This window comes from Eumetopias jubatus, unplaced genomic scaffold (genome assembly GCF_037043125.1).
Source record: "Eumetopias jubatus isolate StellerSeaLion01/CBP00866 unplaced genomic scaffold, mEumJub1_p1.0 scaffold_7, whole genome shotgun sequence".
Classification (NCBI taxonomy): Eukaryota; Metazoa; Chordata; class Mammalia; order Carnivora; family Otariidae; genus Eumetopias; species Eumetopias jubatus.
In genome coordinates this window covers 103563843-103584221 of record NW_028274813.1, presented here as the reverse complement: position 1 = coordinate 103584221, position 20379 = coordinate 103563843, and the positions used below count along the sequence as shown (strand labels likewise).

Here is a 20379-nt window from a genome sequence, read left to right as displayed (position 1 = left end):
CTGACCAGTCATAAACAACAGAATATATAGCCAAGTCTTATAAGAGACAAAAAGTCTAACAACAGATACTGAAGAATACACTGCTCCAAAGAAGAGGACACATGGGAAACGAGTAGTGCCAAACAATACTTTTATTGTTCACTGAAAAATACAGGTCTGGAAAGAGTCTACTGCATTGTGTATTGAATGCAAGGCCTGATATTACAAGTATATATGACATAACAGCATAACTTATATAAAACGATACATATTGTATACTTATATAAAACGATACATATAGCAGCCACCTCTCTAAACACTAGAATTTAATAGAAGTAATGCCTTTTATTAAATAAGAACTGAAAACATTGCAATCATAAACAAAATGCTCTAAGCAAAGCACTTTAAAATTGTTTTTTTGTGATATCTACTTTGTCCACCTGGAGTTAGGAACAGTAGGACCCAACAAAAAGTTAACCAATGAGAGCTAGCAATTTCAAGGAGCTCTTCCCAGGGAGCAGGCTGCTGCTGCTGCCCAAGACAGACTGCCACCCTGTCCTCCCTGGAGCCCTCAGGTCCACAGTGACTGCTAATTCTGCCTCGGGGCTAGTCGGAGGTGACTGCAAAGTGGAGGAGTACACATAGGAGGAAGTTCCTGTCACAACTGCTTATCCTGCACCCAACTCTATGGACAAGAACACCTAGTATTTTTGATGTGAATTTGCCACTCTCAGCCAACATTGAAATGTGCTTTAAAAAAAAAAAATTAACAATGAGAACAAAAGCCATTCTCTATGCAATCTGCAGTTTTCATCATTTCTTCCTTTCAGCCACGTTTTCATTAGATAGATGCTCTAAAAGAGGCTGCTACTACTATATTATCAGCCAGGCAGGCCAGGATTGAGGTAACAAAACTTCTCCAGTTACAACTAACTTAAATGAATAAAAGATAAATACAAATTTATTAGAGAGCAACAAAATCAATCTCTATTAATCACATGGCAAAATATTCAAGCACTGCAACAATATTCACATTCCAAGGTCAACTTTAACTATACCATTTCCTTCCAAACTGAGAAACCTTTGTGTGGAGGAGAACATAAAATATCAACACCACCTCTTCCTCTTCAAATACTATCAGGGCTCAGAAGGCTCCTCATAGACAACAAATGCGGAGAAAAAAAAAAGGCATCTCAGTCTATACACAGCAACAGAGAAAAACCATACTCTCCCTCTGGGCGCCCTTGGCATCAGGCAAAGCAGGGCTATTTGTAAAAATAGTGCCTAAACTGATTATGGCAATGCTCACATTTTAAGAGAAATCAGCAGTACAAAGTTCCTTTATTTAGAGGGCATCAGAGATTATTAAATAATTTCTTCAGACAAGAGTCTGACCAACAAAGAAAAATTTCCTCTTGCCTGACAAGTTTTTATAAATGAGATTTTACAGTATCCCAGCTTCTTTACTTAATATTAGACCATTAATGCTCATATTTTTCAATACTTTACAGATCAAATATTTTATCAGACTATCCATTTAAGAGATTTGTAAGTCAATAGTGATAACCAACTATACATTTTTCTTATTCTGTCCATCAAAGAACACCATGTTCCGACAGGATTAAAGCCCAGTTCCATGGGTATCTCATTCCCCTCAACTCTGCACAGTAAATTTCACTGTTCAGTCTCTCAGTCCTTGACTCTTCCTATGACTCTTCCAGTCTAAGGAAAATCCTGTAAAACGGTGAAAAACCACAAACTCCAATGGAAGCACTGGTATCAGTGTTGAGAAGTAAATTTTAGGGGAATAACTATAATTGCTAGGGACTGTTTACAGCCTTGCTGGAAATCCTATTTCTCTTGAATCCCTAGATTGAGAAATTCTAGTTATTTAACCATGGGAAGGGATTTCACTGATAAAGGTCTAGTTCATGTGAGAGGTTCTGGCCCTGAAATGATGTGTGGCTAGCTCAAAATATTGGCCACTTTTCCATTTTAAACATGTTCATTATTCTTCCCCACCACAGTACTGTCAAATTCTGCCATCTGTCATGGCACTGGTGAGCCCTCTCATTGCTGCTCCTATTTCTTTTGGATGTTCTGTACACGTGGGATCCATTGAGCTTATCACTTTAATGCGTAGGGAATTTTCATTTCACACCATCCGCTCCCTAAAAGCTATCAACTGGGAACAATTTCTAGTTAGTAAAGGCACAATTCACTGGCATTTCCTCTTTATAAAAGAAATCAAAAGGGTTGCCTAGAAGCTGAACAAACACCTTGGGTATTCCTAGAAAGGGACGGTTATAGCTGCTACTAAAACCCAGAGACATTTGCTAGATCTAAAGATTATATGGATTTTGTAAAAGCATGAATTTGGCAGTTTAAGACATTTTCAATTTTACACTACCTCACTTAGGGGGAAGGGGGTGCTGGTTAGGATCACAGGAGCAAATTAAAAGTGTCAACATCACTCTCTTGGCTTGTTTTCCTCATGCTTTTGATAAGCTTTCACCCGCGCCAGTGAAGTCTGTCCCAGGGCACATCACTCAGCAACCGGCAGAAGTGCTCAGAGATAGCACACAGGCTTCACCTCAACCAGCCCCGCTCCCTGCTCTCAGCTGGTAAACACTGCCTTGGGATACAGCTCATGAAAAGCCTTAAACCCAGAAAAGACTTACAGAAGTTGCACAAAAATTCTTGGTTTATAATATCTTCCCAGAAATCAGAAAAAAATTGGTTTTTAGTTAAAGAAACGGAATCGATGCTCACAAAAATGTAATGCCTCAAGAAGCAAAATCTAGAGTAAAAACTACAGAAAAAATGCAGCTTGTTAATCAATAGCTGACTTTGGCTAAATTATCATAGTAAGTCAGTGCAATTTACTATTGCATGTAGAAGCCAACCTGCCATGTTCTCATAAAATAGGGTACTAGTAAAGAACATGAAAACGGTTCATAGGGATGAGAGCCCTTTAGCCTTTTGTGACTTCATAACTTAACAGACAAAGGCCAAGCAGGATTTGACATTGACAGATTTCCCTGCTCAGCACAAGCTGAGTTGAGAGACAGCTAAACATCTGACTTTTATTCATTTATGGTGTTCTTAGAAAGTTCCTATTTGGACACCGATAGTTCTTAAATTGGCTGCATATCAGAGTCATCTGGGAAGCTTTTAAAAATTACCAAATTCCCAGAGGTGCCTGGGTGGCTCAGTTGGTTGGGCGTCGGACTCTTAGTTTCAGCTCAGGTCATGATCTCAGGGTCCTGAGACTGAGCTCCACATGAGGCTCCACGCTCAGCGCAGAGTCTGCTTGTCCCTCTCCCCCTGCTTATCCCCCCTCCTCAAATAAATAAAATCCTAAAAATTACCAAATGCCCTGACCAAGTAAATGTGGAAGGCGGAGCCCAGATAACAATATTCCATGTACTTCCCTAGGTGGTATTCTAATGTACAGCCAGGACATGTACATCCGCTAACACAACCCTTTCAGAGAGCTGTTGTGTGAAAGTCCGATTTTATCTAGATGGTTTTGTTTTTTCTCAATTCTACCAGGAAAAGGAATTTTTAGAAAAAGGCACAGTTGTGCTTCCTCTAAAGATGCAGCTTACTGTTTGACAGGTGCTGGTTCTCAGAGGTTATCTGGAGCGCTGGTTGAAAAGGAGGAAGTCCTTGTCTTGGCAGAGTAGGCAGAATTTCAGGCTTCGGCAGCTGCCTCCAGCAACAAAGAATGCCCAGATGCCCATAAGTACCATAATTATATATGTTGACACCAGATTGATTCCATAATGAGGACTTATGAAGGTCTGCAAAAGAAAAATAAATCAGCTTGTGTAATAACAGTGAGCTTACTGAACATGCAGAGTAACCAAAGATAAAGGAAAATATAGGCTACTTTCAACAGCTGGGCTGTGTTTCACCAAACACATCATGTCTGTCACATACTGAGTACCACAAAGACACAGAACCAACCTTGTCAACAGACACTAGCCCATGGAAGTGTGCTTTCCTATATTCAAATGGAAAACCTAGAGAGTAACTAGAAGTCAGAATCTAATGGAATACCCAATGGAAGATACATGTTATACAAGCTGAGCCCAGTTTGTAATAACTTCTGTATTAACTGGCTCTTACAATTTGCAAGAAAGTAAGACAAGTCCAAGTTACTTTAGGATGAATCCTTAGTATTCAAGGGAACATGAGGGAATAGCATCTTTTTTCAGCTGCACAATTGCTGAGGGTTCTAAAAGTTCATTTAAAAAAACACTGATGGAATGTCAAGAGGTATTGTGTTACACAACACTGAAGACCAGAATATCTGGTCTAAGAGTATCTATCCTAGAGGACCAGAGTATCTAAGAGTACCTATCCTAATGGAGCTTATATGCTAGTAAGAGACAAGTAATGAATGAAGAAACAAATAAATGAATCAAATAATTACACATTATGATGAATGCTAGATAGGATAATCATAATTGTTATGGTGCTAGATAGGTAAGAACAAGGTGGTCTACTTAGATTGCTCAGGGGAAGTCCTGAGGAAGTGGCATTTAAACTGACATATAGTTGGAAGAGAGAGCCAGCCTTGTGTAGACTGAGGGAGGGAACCACAGGAGGGCAAAGAGCTTGGTGCAGCTGAGAACCTGAGAAGAATGTTATTAATGATGTGTAGAGATGCAGGGGCAGCACAGGAGATGAGGTCAGAGAGGAAGGCAGGAACCAGTTATGCAGCACATTGGTAAGAAGTGTAGAGACTTTATCCCCAGTGCAATGGAGGGTCATAGAAGGGGTCAAGGTAGGGGAGCTGAGTGACTTGATTTAGATGTTTAAAACTGCACAGAATGGGTTAAAGGAGGCAATGGTGAAACAAGGGAGACTCGTTAAGAAGATTTTACACTGGTTGAGGAGAGTATAGGATGGTGACTTAGACCAGGGTGGCGGTAGTAGAGATGGACAGAGTGGCGTTATGAACTGACAGGACTTGCTGATGGATGGAATGTGAGGGAAGGGGGCGCAAAATGATTTCCATGTTTATGGCTTTTGGTAAGTGGTGGTGCTATTTAACAAGATGACAAAGACTTGGGGAAAGACTATGCTCAGAGTGATGGGTAAGAATCAAGCCCAATGAGGACAAGCTAAGAGTGACATGCCTGCGAGATTTCAAAGGACAGATGCCAAGAAAGCATTAGGCATATGAATATGGGGCTGAGAGGAGAGGCTTGGGCTAGAAAAAGGAATATAGAAACACAGCCCATAGACAGCCATAGCTCTGAATGCAGTTACCTAGGGAGCTATTACAGAGAGAAAGGAAAGGAGAAGTCAGGACCAAGCTCTGAGGATATTTATAAATTTTTTGTGCTGTTTAGTATCACAGGAACAAATTAAAAGTGTCAACACCATTTTATCGGCCTCTTACTGAAAAAGAGTCAGCAAAGGGGAGGGGTAAGAGGAAAGCCAGGACAGTGTGATGTAGAAGTCAAAAGGGAAAGTGTTTCACAGAGAGAGTGGTCAACTCCTTTAAAGGCTGCTGAGATGAAAACAAGAACACCAATGTCCACTGGATTTGGAGAAACAGAGGTCTTCTTTGATCTTGACAAGTGCAATTTTAGAAGGGTAGCTGAGCAGAAGCCAGATTGGACTAGAAGTATGAGAGGTGAAGAAGTGGAGACAAAATTAGTGGAGGTAACTCTGAGAAATTTTGCTGCAATGGGGCACAGAATAAAAAAAAAGGAGTGATGGCTAGATGGGGGAAAGGCAATAGTGGAGAGTTTTAAGATATGTCTATATGCTGATGCAGAGAGGGAAAAGCTGGCGTGTGGGATTGAGGGCACAATCAGAGTGAAGTCCTTGTAGCGGAGAACTGGATCTAGAGCCCAGGTGGAGGGACTGGCCTTCGAGAGAAGGAGGGATACTTCCTTTCCTGGGTGACAGTAATGTGGAGAGATGGGCTCCCAACTAGCCCAATGCTTACACTTAACAAAGGAGAGGATCTGATTGGATCAACCTGTCACCATAGACCCCTGCCGATAACATAGGGCTTCAGGGGGAGTGCCTCCATGGGAGTCAGTGTTCTTACTCTCACCCTACCTGCACATGCCCCTGGTTAAGATGCCGACCCTGCCTATCAGCTCTGGTCAGGAAAATGAGCTGATTTTGCAGGTGGCACCTTATGCAGAAAAAGTGCTTTTCTCAAGAGGCATCTGTGGGCATGGCAGGCACTGAGCATTTTCTGGATTCTTCAGAAATCCACTGAATTTTAATTTACTTCACAGGGTGCTAAGTTCTTTTGTATTTCTCTTTGGTTTCTTTAAAATTTTTTCTCCTTTAAACAATTACAGAAGCAATATGTGATTGTTTTAGAAAATTAAAATACACAAATGAGTAAAATAACAAATTTTAAAACCTGAAATTCAAACAGGTTAATATTTAGTGAGCAGAAAACAAAAACTGCAAATGATAAAGCAAAATTGATCAAACTACATTAAAAGAAGAACTTTTGCTCATTAAGAAAAACAACATAAAGAGGATGTAAAGATAAACCATACTGTAGAAGTTATTTACAGTAGGTACATCTGACAAAGACCTTTTCTAGAGAATACAGAAAAAACTCCTAAAAATAAAAAAGACAACCCAATAGGATTATAGACAAAAGATTTGAACAGGCACTTCACACAAGAATTATCCAAATGGCCAATAAATATATGAAGACATGCTTAATCTCATTAATCACTAGGGAAATGCAAACTAAACCCACAATGTGATACCACCATATACCCAGAGGGATGAGTAACAATAAAAAGCGTGACATACTAACTGCTGGTGATGAGGGGGAGGAACTGTTACTCACAAATTAATAGTGGGGATGTAAGTTGATACAATTACTCTGAAAAACTGAGTGGTGCGAACAGTTGACATATGTCCACCCCATGACCAGCAATTCCACTCCTAGGCACATATCACATATATCCAAAAGAAATGTGTACATATATTAAAAAGAGACATACACTAGAATGCTCAAAGCATTACTATTCACAACAGTTAGAAGTTGGAGACACCATTTCTGCTGTAGAATGGACAAAGCAAGGTACAGTCCACAAAGTAGAATACTATACTGCAAAAAATGAGCAATTAATAGCTATATACACAGATGAATCTCACAAACATGATATTGAGTGAAAGGAATCAGGCACAAGAGCAAAGACTAAATGGTACTGTTTACATAAAATACCAAAAGGCAAGACAAGCTGTAGTGTTAGAAGTCAGGACCATGGTAGGAGGCTTGTGGGCGCTGATAATGTTTTAGTTTTCATTTGGGTTTGAGTTACATAGGTTACATTCCTCAAGATGTATGCTTCTGATCTGTATACTTTTCTGTATGTGTATTTTAATAAAACAATTACTTAAACATCCTCTGAAATATGCTATTCAGAGATAACCACTGTTAACATCTTGGTATATAATCTTTCAAATTTCCCAGGTTCTTTTTATTTTAGTTCATTTTCCAGGGTTCTTTTTAATCATTAAAGAGAAGATCAACTATTCAATATTTAAAAACATTTATTGGATTGAAGATAAAGATTGATAAGGTCCCATCCTTGATGACCAAACTCTAGTTGGAGAGATATAAGAACTACGTAAGTATAAAATAATGCTGAGGATAAGTGTTATAACACAGATATGAATTAAGGGCTAATGATTGTGCTGAGTCTGGAACATGCACCTTTTCCAGGGAGGTTTCACACTGAATGAATACTTTTCCAAACTGACCTAGGTTAAGGGGACATGAATCACTGCAGATAAAACATGGACAAGGCATGCCTGTTGGGTAGCCATAATGGATCAATTTAGATGGAGTGCGTGATGTGAACTGTGGGGAGCAGCAAGAGGTAAGTTTTGCACCAGTATGGTTGATAAGAGACTTAGGTCAAACAAAGAAGTCTGGGTTTTATTCCATAGGCATCTGCTACAGCTCATCATTTTCTCCTCAATACATTTGGCTGCCAGGACACCTGGCTCCTGATTTTCCTCCAACCTCACTAGTGGCTCCTTCTCAGTCTCCTTTGCTGGCTCCTCTTTCCCCAGTCTCAATGTGGGAGCATCCCAGGGCTCAGTCCTTGGGCGTCTCTTCTTGTCTGCTTAAACTTACTCCTTATAATCACCTTTTTTGGCCTGGATTTCTCTCCCAAATTCCAGACTTTTTCATCTAACTGCTCAACGACCATTTAGATGTCCAACAGGCACTTCTATTACATTTATAATGTGCTCAGATAAACTCCTGATCTCCCCATCCCAGACGATGGCAAGTCCATCCTTCTAACTGCCCAGGCCAAAACCCTGGAAACACCCTTGGCTCTTCTTCTTTCTCTCCTATGCTTTATCCAGTCTGTCAGGAAATACTGTTGGCTCTACTTTCAAAAACATGTCCTCAACCTGATCATTTCTCATTATATCTATTGCTATTTCACCCAAATTATCACCATCCTCCTTTTTTTTTTAACATATATTGCATTATTTGTTTCAGAAGTACAGATCCGTGATTCAACAGTCTTGCACAATTCACAGCGCTCACCATAGCACATACCCTCCCCAGTGTCTATCACCCAGCCACCCAATCCCTCCCACCCCCCACCACTCCAGCAACCCTCAGTTTGTTTCCTGAGATTAAGAATTCCTCATATCAGTGAGGTCATATGATACATGTCTTTCTCTGATTGACTTATTTCACTCAACACAACACCCTCCAGTTCCATCCATGTCGTTGCAAATGGCAAGATCTCATTCCTTTTGATCACCATCCTCCTCTTGATGACTATAATCTTTTCCCCTGCTACAGTTTACTCTTAACACAGCAAAGTGATCCTTTAAAAATGAGTCAGATCATGTCCCTCTCCTTACCACCCTACAATGACACCCATTTCACTGAGAGTAAATGTCAAAGTCCTGCATTATTTAGATGTGGTTCTCACTTCCAACCTCTACTTCCCTCCCACCTTCAACTCCGTGATAGTATTTCCTACTAACTTTCCCCTGGCTCACTCTGTTCTGGCCACCCTTAGTTCCAAAAACATGCCAAGCAAGTTCTTTGATCTTAGGACTTTGCCACTGGCCATGCAGTCCAGGATGCTCTTTCTCCGGACAGTCACATGACCAATCTACTTCACTTCTTTGCTCAAATGTTACCTTCACAATGAAGCCTACTCTGACCACCTAATTCAAAAATTTGACATCTCCTGCCTCCTTATGCTCTGGATTCCTTTTAACCTGCTCTAGTGTCCACAGCGCCTATCACTATAAAATTTATTATTTATTATGCCTACTGCTTAATGCCTCTCGCCCCACTAAACTGTAAAAACAGATCTTTGTTTTGTTCACTAAACTGCTTTGTTTACCTAGAACAGTGCCTGGAACACAGAAGGCACTCAGTAAATATTTGTCAAATGAATGAATAGCCGATTGGGTCTATAAAAAGGACATCTGCTTTTTCATGTAATTTCCTTTCTGATTATAAAAGTGTACATTGTAGAAAATTTGAACATGCCAAAAACTATAAAGTAAAGAATCCACGCAGAGATAAATGCTGTTAATATTTTAATGCAGTCTCTTTCCAGTCTTTTTTCCAATAAAGACTTGGCTTCACATAATTGCCATCATATTAAAGGTAACTTTAGTATCCTGCACCACTGAAAGGTTTTAGGTAGGGGAAGCAGTAAGATTGCATTTTTATCTACCTATCTATCTATCTATCTATCTATCTATCTATCTATCTATCTTTTAAGTAATCTTTAATGCCCCACTTGAGGCTCGAACTCATGATCCTGAGATCAAGAGTCACATGCTCTACTGACTGAGCCAGCCAGGCATCCTTGTGAGACGGCACTTTAGATGTATCAGAGTCAAGGAGCCCAGTATGAGAAAACCTGATACAAATTCTAAATGGATGGAGAAGAGAGAAACATGAGGCAGGACACCACCAGAAAGAACCTTTTCAATACTTGGAGGTGAGAAATCATAAGGGTCTGGACAAGGCAGTGGTGAGGATAATTCTGATGTAAATATCTGACAAATTACAATGAAAGTCAGACCCAAAGCATTAAATAGTTCTTAAAAAATATATCTAGTCAAGCTTTCCTTTTAAATTTTATTTTGAAAACTGGCATACTTAGAATTTCAGTGTGGAGGGAGTAAATTTGGCACTCTTGTTATTGATCAGAATGAGCAAAAATGGTACAACCTTTGTGGAGAGTCTTTTAGCAATTGACATCAAGGATTTTAAAAATATTCATGCCATTTAATTTCATATTTTCATTCCCTGGCATCTAAATATCATATTGAAAAACTTTCATGTACAAAGATGTTCAAGATAGCATTATAAGAAGCAAAAGTAGAAAAAGATGTTCTCAGTCAGTTAACTGTAATATAATTTTGATGTAATAATATAAGGCTATTAAAATTTACATACTAAAAGGATTTATAATATCATGGAAATTGTTTAAGATGTGTTACATAACATAATAATATAAGATGACTTCAGGTTTGACTATACCCATAAAAGAAAGATACATAGAAAAAAATTTTTAATGAAATCAACCAACAAATAGTTGCTTTTTTCTGTAGGAAGACTTAGATGATTTATTTTTCTACCATTCACTCATTCACGCAGTCAACAACTTTTTGGAATTTCTTCATTTGACCATGAGCATGTATTTCATTTAGAGTGGAACCTACCACTGTAGATATGGGAACTTGAGTTCCAAAAAACAATGCGAGCATGGTGGCAATACTCACCAGGGCTGACACCAGCAGATGGGTCAGAAGAACTACAAGAAGGGCAGACCACTTTTTCTTCTCGCAGCCATCAAAAAATATGATGCCCCAGAACACGTGCAGCAATATGATAACCAGCGTCATGAAAGCTGAAAGACAGTCATCCATTAGTGTCCAGTCATATAGACAACAGATGCCAAAGCCCACTGACCACCTGCTCATGATACACAAGCTCTTGGGGTATGCCACACCACTGTGAGAATTTAAACACCACCTGTCAGAACCAGGACCCTGACACACGTTTGCTCAAATAGTAACTTGGAAAGCAACACTTCTGAACACAGGGTCAGCTCTGCAGCAGCTTCTGATCGAGAATGTGAACGTGTTAAAGCTAAAGTCAGCTTGGATCTGGCTTTCAAGGAGTTTCTCCTGGGAAGGGATAAAACTAATGTTGTGTCCAATCAAATCTTTCCAAATTAGCCTTCTGCATTTTCCTCAATTAAATGGAGTATCTTCAATTTAAACAAGTCTTGGGGCGCCTGGGTGGTTCAGTCGTTGGGCGTCTGCCTTTGGCTCAGGTCATGATCCCAGGGTGCTGGGATAGAGCCCCTCATCGGGCTCCCTGCTCAGCAGGGAGCCTGCTTCTCCCTCTCCCTCTGCTGTTCCCCCTGCTTGTGCTCTCTCTGTGAAATAAATTAAATCTTAAAAAAAAAATTTTAAACAAGTCTTCTCACTAAAGTGGAATTTCTCCTGTGCTCTTTCCTTTTTTTTAAAAAAAAAAAGGCCAATGGAAGAATAAAAATATTAAAAATTGCAATAATTATCTTAGATTCTTCTTAGGCAACCAAAACTTAATTTGATCAGCACACCCAGGTTTTTCTGTGGAATAGTGAGTGTGTGTGTGTGTGTGTGTGTGTGTGTGTGTGTGTGTGTGTGTGTGTGTGTCTCCTGTGCCCTGAAAACATTATTTAAAATGGGCATATCAATTTTCCTTTTCAGCCACATAAGATAAAATTAACACCCACCAATCTGGCAGAAATTCAAGTCTGAAAATTCTCTTTCACACTGCAGATAGGAAAACAATCTAGCATTACCTAGTAAAGTTGAAAATATGTATTCTCTATTTCATTCCAGCAATTCCACAGCTAGATCTATACTCTGAAGCAGCTGGTTCTTGGATCAATAGATCACTAGTACCTGAGAACTCGTTAGGAATGCAAACTCTTGGGACCCACCCCAGACCTCCTGAATCAGACAATGAGCCCAGCAACCTGAGTTTAAACAGACCTGCAGGTGATTCCAATGCACAAATTTGAGAACCACTGCTCTGGAAAAACTAACATATTTTGCACAGAGATATATACAAGAATATTTATATCAGCACTGTTTGTAACAAAAAATTTTCAACATTACCAGAATGGGAGACTTGTGGTGTATTCACACAATGGTATATTATATGATCTATAATATAAATGATCTCAAGAATATGATGCTGAGTGGGGAAAAAAACATATTGTGGGAAAACGCCTATTACTTATACAAAGTCAAAAACATCCAAAAACAATATTAAAAGTACATAACTACTGTGGCTGGAGGAAAGCAAGTTGTTCTGTCTAGTGATAGTGTGCTATCATTTCAGTAAATGATGGTACATACTTTAAAGTAGAGGAGGGATTTTAAAATATATAACTTTGGGATGAGGGTAGACTAAAACTCAAATGACATAAGGCACTTTCCTGCTAAAAAACGTCTTTGATGGATTGATACTGTGTCCAAAGTAAAGTCCAAATATCTCAGATTACCATCCAAGGCCCTCTACAACCTAGACCCAAATTATTATCCTTTACTAATCTTCAAATATAACCTATATGGTAGAAAACCGGAACTCTTATACTCTATGTCTCTGTGTTTTTACTTATTTTTTTAACTGATCGTCCCTTTTGCCTGAATACTCATCACCTCCCTGCCATTTCACCATATCCAAATCTTACTTTAAGATGTAACTTAATGCCATCTCCTTGGTGAATTCTTTCTGACATCTACTCTTCATTTTTTTAAGAATACTCAGCACACATTTACTGAGTACCTGGATAGTTTGGCCTGAAGATGTTGTGCAAGAGCTCAGGAGTCACACAATCCTGAGATGGAATGCCAGCTCTACGGTATGGCTTTGGGCAAACTCTTTAACCTAACCTCCTTCACTTTCTGTTCCCTTTATTTCTAAAATGGGGACAATGATACCTCATAGGGCTGTTGCAGGGAAGAACAGTGCTTTGTAAACCACAGCTTTTCAATAAATGATACTACTATGTGCTACAGTCCCCAGATTCAAAAATGAATATGGCAGGACCTTTAGTGAGTTGTACCATCAGGCGGGAAAGTGAGGCAAAGCAGCAAGCAATAGAAATGTGGGTAGTATGCTATGTTTTAAAATGCACTCTTCTTCACTCTTACAGATTATTTCTTTCTCTGACCTTGTATTACTTTTATATTTATTTTCTTCCTCCCCTCTTTCCTTAATCCATACAGCAAGTACTTATTCGATGTCCATTATGCGCAGGCACTCTTCCAGGCACTGGGGCTATCACAGTGCACAAAACACCTTCGCTCATCCTTTCAGTGTACTGTTTTATTAACACAGTATCCAAAGGGGAGCTCTCAGACATTTGTTAAAACACTGCAAATTCTTACTTGACTGCTTATTTATTCACCTGGCATTAATTTCTGGCTGGCTTCCATGTCATCATAAGTCTTTACCATTAGAACGTGCCACTTAGAATATTGGGATTCATTGTTTATTCCCTCTGCAACTGGTCAGAGGTCCAACAGAAACTGAGACCTGAATATCTATTCTGCCACATACATGTAGTTAGAGGTACATACAATTTTGATACTTTTCTCTAGTAAATGGAATTAATTCCAACTAGAAATGAAGATTTGCTAACAGTATCTCTAGGATACTATCTTTTAATTACTAAAACTTCCTCATTTCATGTTCCTAACTACAAAATTCTAAAAGTCCTTCAGTAAATCTAACTCTAAAATTTGCTTTGTTCTAATATTCATAAAAGTAGAAAAAAACCTCTCCAAATTAATCATAAAAATATCAAAATTCATTTATAATCCAGATTAAGAAAAGGAGCTTCCCTAATTTCAAGTGTTTTGGAACATTAATCAGAAATCTGAACAATTCTGGAGCACCTAGGCGGCTCAGTCAGTTAAACATCTGACTTGATTACAGCTCAGGTCATGATCTCAGGGTCGTGGGATTGAGTTCCATGACAGGCTCTGTGCATATAGAGCCTGCTTAAGATTCTCCTCTCCCCCTCCCTCACCCTGTGCACTCTATCTCTAAAAGAGAAAGAAAGGGAAGAAAGAAAGAGAAAGAAAGAAAGAGAAAGAAAGAGGAAAGAAAGAAAGAAAGAAAGAAAGAAAGAAAGAAAGAAAGAAAGAAAGAAAGAAAGAAAGAAAGAAAGAGAAAGAAAGAAAGAAAGAAAGAAAGAAAGAAAGAAAGAAAGAAAGAAAGAAAAGAAAGAAAAAGAAAGGGAGGAAGGGAGGAAGGAAATCTGAACAATTCTAACAAGTATTATACATGTTTGTGAAATTGTAGCTACTAATTTGATGATGGACTTCCAACAATCTTTTAAGTCAAATTCTCTTGGTAAAGAATGTTTTATTTTAATCTATTTCTAAGCAAAATATTTCAGGATTATCTTTAAGAAGCTACATTTAGGGAGGCCTGGGTGGCTCAGTCAGTTGAGTATCTGACTCTTGATTTCAATCTCAGAGTCCTGGGATCGAGCCCCATATTGGGCTCTGTACTCAGCATTGGGATTCTCTCTCTCTCTCTCTCCCCCTCTCCTTCTGCCCCTCTCGTTTCTGCTCTCTCTCTCTCTCTCAAACAAATAAATAAGTCTCTAGAAAAAAAAAAAGAGGCTACATTTACTATTTGGTTCTTTTCTCCTTGAATATATTCCAAATGTTCTAACACACAGATTCATAAACATCCTCATTTTCAGGCTTGTCCCTCTCTCCCTTATTCCTAATATTTAGTTTTCTGTCCTTGCAAAGACAACAGCCTAATATAGCAACTGATTCTAACACTGGATCCTACCAGTACAGAAACTGCTATCATCTGGCTTCCTCTGACAACTTCAGAGAATTGCTACCTCTGCCAGAGAGAGCCAAGGGCTGCTGCTGGGTGGTAGCAGCAACAGGCAGAGGAAGACTTTGCAAAGCCAAGAGTTAGCCTCAACTGCCTAGAGGCAGGATGTGATTACTAATGAGCTTCTGGCTTCTTTTTCCGAGAAAAGAGTCTGGGGTGTCAAGATTCTGTGCAGTGAGGGACTCTCCTCCAACCCTCTTGGTTGCAGAAACTCTCTGGATTTTTAAGAGCTCCCCAATGACCTAGCCCAAGTAGAAGTCAAACCACAGAACTAAATATTTTTGAAAATGCCTTTCCCATAATAGGGATTTAACTTAAAAATTTTGTTTTAAAAAACATGACAATTTTGTAACCTTGTTATTATAATATAGAAGTATATATATTACTAACCAAATAATATTCTCCAAGATTTAAAAAAGACATCTTGAAAACCATCTCATACTACATAGCAATAAGAAAGGTGTAATACTGTCCCCAATACCAGCCAGATTATAAGGAGGTGTTCTGAAAACAATCTGAATGACTACTGGTGTTTAAATAGCATTTATCGGGGCACCTGAGTGGCTCAGTCATTAAGCGTCTGCCTTCGGCTCAGGTCGTGATCCCAGGGTCCTGGGATTGAGCCCCGCATCGGGCTCCCTGCTCAGTGGGAAGCCTGCTTCTCCCTCTCCCACTCCCACTCCCCCTGCTTGTGTTCCCTCTCTCGCTGTCTCTCTCTGTCAAATAAATAAAATCTTTAAAAGAAATAAATAGCATTTATCATTTCATATTTATGAAAATGCTTCTAAAATATGTTCATAAGTTGAACAGACTGCCAAAAATATGATTTTGTTTAAAGTCTCCCTAGCATAAGTTAAAGAATGATGAAATTCTCTCTTCAGATTAGTTCATCAGTGTGGAGGGTCAGCATTGGGAGGCCTATTACATGTTTTCTGATCCAATCCCTGTGCAATGAAAAAGTAAATCCCACAGGATCCACTTCAAATCCAGTTTAGAAGCTTACTTCATTAAAGCAGTACTGTGGGAAAGCTCCTTCTCAAACTGAACCCAAATCTGCCTTCTAACTCAGTGATTCACAAGTGAGGCAATTTTGCCCTGAGAGAGCATTTCAATATCTGTAGACATTTCTGTCTACAGCTGGGGGTGGGGTACTTCTGGCATCATGCCGTAGAACACCCTACAATACACAAGACACCCCTCCATCTCCTGCCAACAAAGAATTATCTGACCCCAAATGTTAATAGTGCCATTGACAAACCCTGCTCCAACTGCTGCTTGTTGATCCTAGGAAGGCTTTTTGAAGAAACACAAGTCAACTCTTTTTTCCCTGACATGCGGCACATTAAAAACAAAACAAAAAATTGAACCTCTGTATTATTCAGCTATTGTGACAAAATGGTGTTAACAAACCATGCCAAAAGTTATATTCGCTATAGCTTGGGGCACCTGGCTGGCTCAGTCAGCGAAGCATGTGACTCTTGATCTTGGAGTTGTGAGTCTGAGCCCTATGTTGGGTGTAGAAATCACTTAAAAATAAAATCTTTGGGGGCGCCGGGGTGGCTCAGTCATTTGGGCATCTGCCTTCAGCTCAGGTCATGATCCCGGGGTCCTGGGATTGAGCCCCGCGTATCAGGCTCCTTGCTCGGGAGTTTGCTTTTCCGTCTCCCTTTGCTGCTCCCCCTGCTTGTGCTTTCTCTCTCTGTGTGTCAAATAGATAAAGTCTTTTAGAAAAACCAAATCTTTAAAAAAAAAAAAAGTTGTTGGCTATAGCTGCCATTGCGAGTATTGCTGGTCTAAGGCAGGGCCCACTGGAATATGGGGTATATAAATCTCTAGTGGGGAACCCATCTTCTAGCAGTGTGCAGGGAGTGTGGGCTCTCAGGATTCTACTGCTTTGTATCAATGCTGTGTTGACTTTATGAAATTAACTAGGACCTTTCCATGTTTGTTTCTGGTCTGGAATAATTTCAGCACCATCAGATTTACCTTTCCTTTAAGTGTTTGCTCCAAACCAGCTCTCAAACCATCTATTCCTGATGCCAATATAAAGCAAAACCAAGCACAAAAGAACCTGGATGGAGACTTAAATGGAAGTTGGAGATAAGATCTGCAGTTGGACTGGATGTGAGTTATAAGAAAAAGGGAAGAATCAGTAACTGCTCCAAGGTTTTTGGCCTGCACAACAGGAAGGATGGAAGGGCATCAACTGAAATGAGGAAGACTTCAGAGGTATATCACTTAAAGATGTTGCTCCACTGTCTTCTGTCCTCTAGAATTTCTGATGAGAAGTTAGCAGTATTTCAAATCATTGTTTCACTGAATTTAAGAAAAAATACCCCTAGAGATGGAAAAGCAGCCTACTCTCTGAAACCAGGACTTCAAGCTCAAGATTGAAATATTCAGTATTCAAAGTTAATATCTGAGTAAATCTTTGTAAATCAAAATATTCAACTGAATTTTTGGTGAAGAACTTTAGCATAATGAAAAAGCTGATAAAATCAAATAGATCTATCCTTTAAAATAAACTTCAAGGTTGATTAATTCCTTTAAAAAGAACCATAAAGATTTCCAAACATTTATGCATATAATACAAAAAGTCTGTTTTCAGGAAATTTGGCTAAAACATGGTCCAGGAATAGCAATGGAAAACCCCAGAGTACACCAATGAAACATATTACAGTGTGAATGATTCCCCCAGAAATTGTGCAATGCAGCAGCCCTGACGTGAACCCTCCAGTTCTCTTTGAAAGAACTGTGGAGGGGTAGAGGAGTGAACTGGTACAAGTGATCCCAGCAGTGAAGAGCATCCTTGCTGATGAAAAGTAGGCACAAAACAGATGTAAATGCTCCCAACAGAGCCATGGAGCTTCACAGGATCAAGCTTAGGTAGTTGAAGAAGGCCAACTGATCAATAAAATTGAAAACAAGGTGGGTTTTTTCCCCCTTTCAAACTGTAAATATTAGATGTAATGGATAAAATATATATTCCTATGGGACCAAATGAAAGAAGATATTATGCTAGATGATATTCCAAAAATGTTACTTTTTTCCAGGGCAAATCATCCATATAGAGTAGTACCCTGCTCATCATTGCTATAAAAAATATCTCTGGGAGTTTCTCTAGGAAGAAAAAGAAACTAAACACAAAAAGCACAAAAAGTTAAAGGCAGCAGTGGATAAAGAAAATAAGGACTGACTCACACCTGAAGAAGAAACAAGGCCTGAAGAAAAATGAGAAGCAGAAGTCATCAGACTGCCTGAACTGCACAGGGGTCAGCAGGGGCTGGCCACTCGGCCATGTGACGAAAGAGACAGCAGTGCTTCAGAGAGTGGCCTGGAACGTATCTGAAGGAGCCACAGCCACAGCCAAACTCTGTGAAGCAATCCACTGAGCTACCTGTTTGCACCCTGCATGAGGCTCTACACACATGGTAACGAATCCCAGGCTGCTAGTCTCTAACAGGCCAAGATTTAGTGAAAGGACAATCCAAAAGTATAATTTTCCATTCTCAGCTACTTGAGCAGCTTGAAGGAAAGACTATTACACTACTGATATAATGAAAACACGTAATGAACAAATATATTTGATGATGACACTGATGACATACTACAGCATGTGGAATATCCCTGTGTCATAAGCAGTGGCAGTTACTTACGATCATTTATTACAAAAACTTAAGATTCTAATACGTTCAGAAAAGAGTAAGAATTGCAGATTAAGCTCTACTGTTAAAAATTTTCAAACTGTAAGAGACTCTTAATCTCAGGACACAAACTGAGGGAGGGGGCTGGGAGGGATGGGGTGGCTGCATGATGGACATTGGGGAGGATATGTGCTATGGTGAGCGCTGTGAATTGTGTAAGACTGATGAATCACAGATCTGTACCTCTGAAACAAATAATACATTATATGTTAATTAAAAAAATTTATTTGTATCACTAATAGATGTTACATATTTTCTACCACTTTGGAATTGTTAAGGTAGCTATTTAAGATAATCTGGCTTACAATGAGCTTTCATTTAAAAGTCTAAACATGTGGGGTGGCTGGGTGGCTCAGTTGTTAAGCGTCTGCCTTTGGCTCAGGTCATGATCCCAGGGTCCTGGGATCGAGTCCCACATTGGGCTCCCTGCTCCACGGGAAGCCTGCTTGTGTTCCCTCTCTTGCTGTCTCTCTGTCAAATAAATAAAATCTTAAAAAAAAAAAATAAAAGTCTAAACATGTAACAAACTTGACATATTACAAAGATGATACTTAAAATATTGTTGCAAAAAAATGAATGTATGAAAAAAGAAACTTCACTGGGTTACAACACCAAGGATTTATTCTCATGCTCATTGGTCTGAAGGTCGACTGTGCTTTGGCTGATTAAGGCTGGGCTCAGCCAAGGCAGCACTGCTGTAGGCTGCTGGTACAGCTGGGTTTGACTCCTCACTGCTGCTGCATACAGGTCTGCCCTAGACATGTTCATTCTGGGGTCGAGGTCAAGTGGGCATTAATTATGTGGGACATAGTCTCATGGAATATGACCAGAGTCCAAAAGCTCAGGCCCAACCATGCAAGTGGTATTTTAGCTTCTGAGTTACCTTACATTCACTAATTAACCAACTAAAGCCACATAACTGAGTTCAACCTCAGGGGCAGGGAAGTATATCCTGGCCACCATGAGGCCATGCAAGGGTGTGGAATTCTATAAAAAGGAATGACAAATTGGGACAAAAATGGAATCTCTTATATTCCTCTTTCTTTTATTTTCCTTCAAGTTTAACATTCCTCTTCCTTCAATCAGCCCCCATAAGATACCACTTCTAGGTGTTTCACCATCCTCACACTGTTCTTCTGTACCAATTTTAGTTCTTCAGAATTCCTGTTAAATCACAATGTTCAGAACTGAACATGATACTCCACATGGGGTCTGACCTGTATTGACTTCTCCTAGTGAGTGGCTAAAAAGTTTAAAACCTTACCTAGACAGGAGCACTGCCAAGAAAATATAAATGAAATTATTTGGGGAAGTTTTGGTTTTTCTTAAAGATTTGAGAGAGAGAGAGAACGTGTGCACACAAGCACATTACAGGCATGAGCAGGGAAGGGGCAGAAAGAGAGGGAGAGAATCTCAAGCAGACTCCCTGCTGAGCACGGAGCCCAACGACAATTTGGGGCTTGATCTAATGACCCTGAGATCATGACCTGAGCTGAAATCAAGAGTCAGAAAGTCAACTGATTGACCCACCCTGGTGCCCCTGATTTGGGGAAGTTTTAAAAATAAAGTATTAGCTTCCCTTCTGACTGAGTACTAAAGACGTTTTTCTTCTAAAGCATAAGGGAGGCAATTCGGAGTGATAAACCCAAATTCCACATAAAGAAGTTATCCTCTAAATTCTGTTTTTTAATTTCAAGAACCAAATTCTCTACCCTGATAAGAACCAAATTTTCTATCTTTAGGCCATTTTAAAGTTTATTAGATCAC

At 39.5% G+C, this 20379-nt stretch overlaps 1 protein-coding gene across 7 annotated transcripts in view; it reads right to left on the bottom strand.

Annotated features, from left to right (window-relative positions):
• The window catches only part of APH1B (aph-1B gamma-secretase subunit), an 80078-nt gene that overhangs the window by 46189 nt on the left and 13510 nt on the right, over positions 1-20379 (bottom strand). For 5 of the 7 annotated variants that reach the window (XR_015768559.1, XR_003608626.2, XM_028100281.2 and 2 more), the window contains exons 5-6: positions 10765-10892; positions 3591-3785 (exon numbers count right to left, since the gene is read on the bottom strand). Coding sequence is in view for 5 of the 7 variants with exons in the window: in XM_028100281.2 (XP_027956082.1) it covers positions 3618-3785; positions 10765-10892 (296 nt within the window). In the remaining 2 variants the exon portion in view is untranslated. Of the gene's footprint in view, positions 1-113; positions 3786-10764; positions 10893-20379 lie in introns of those variants that run through there. The other 2 variants (XM_088024828.1, XM_028100284.2) reach the window with 1 other exon arrangement.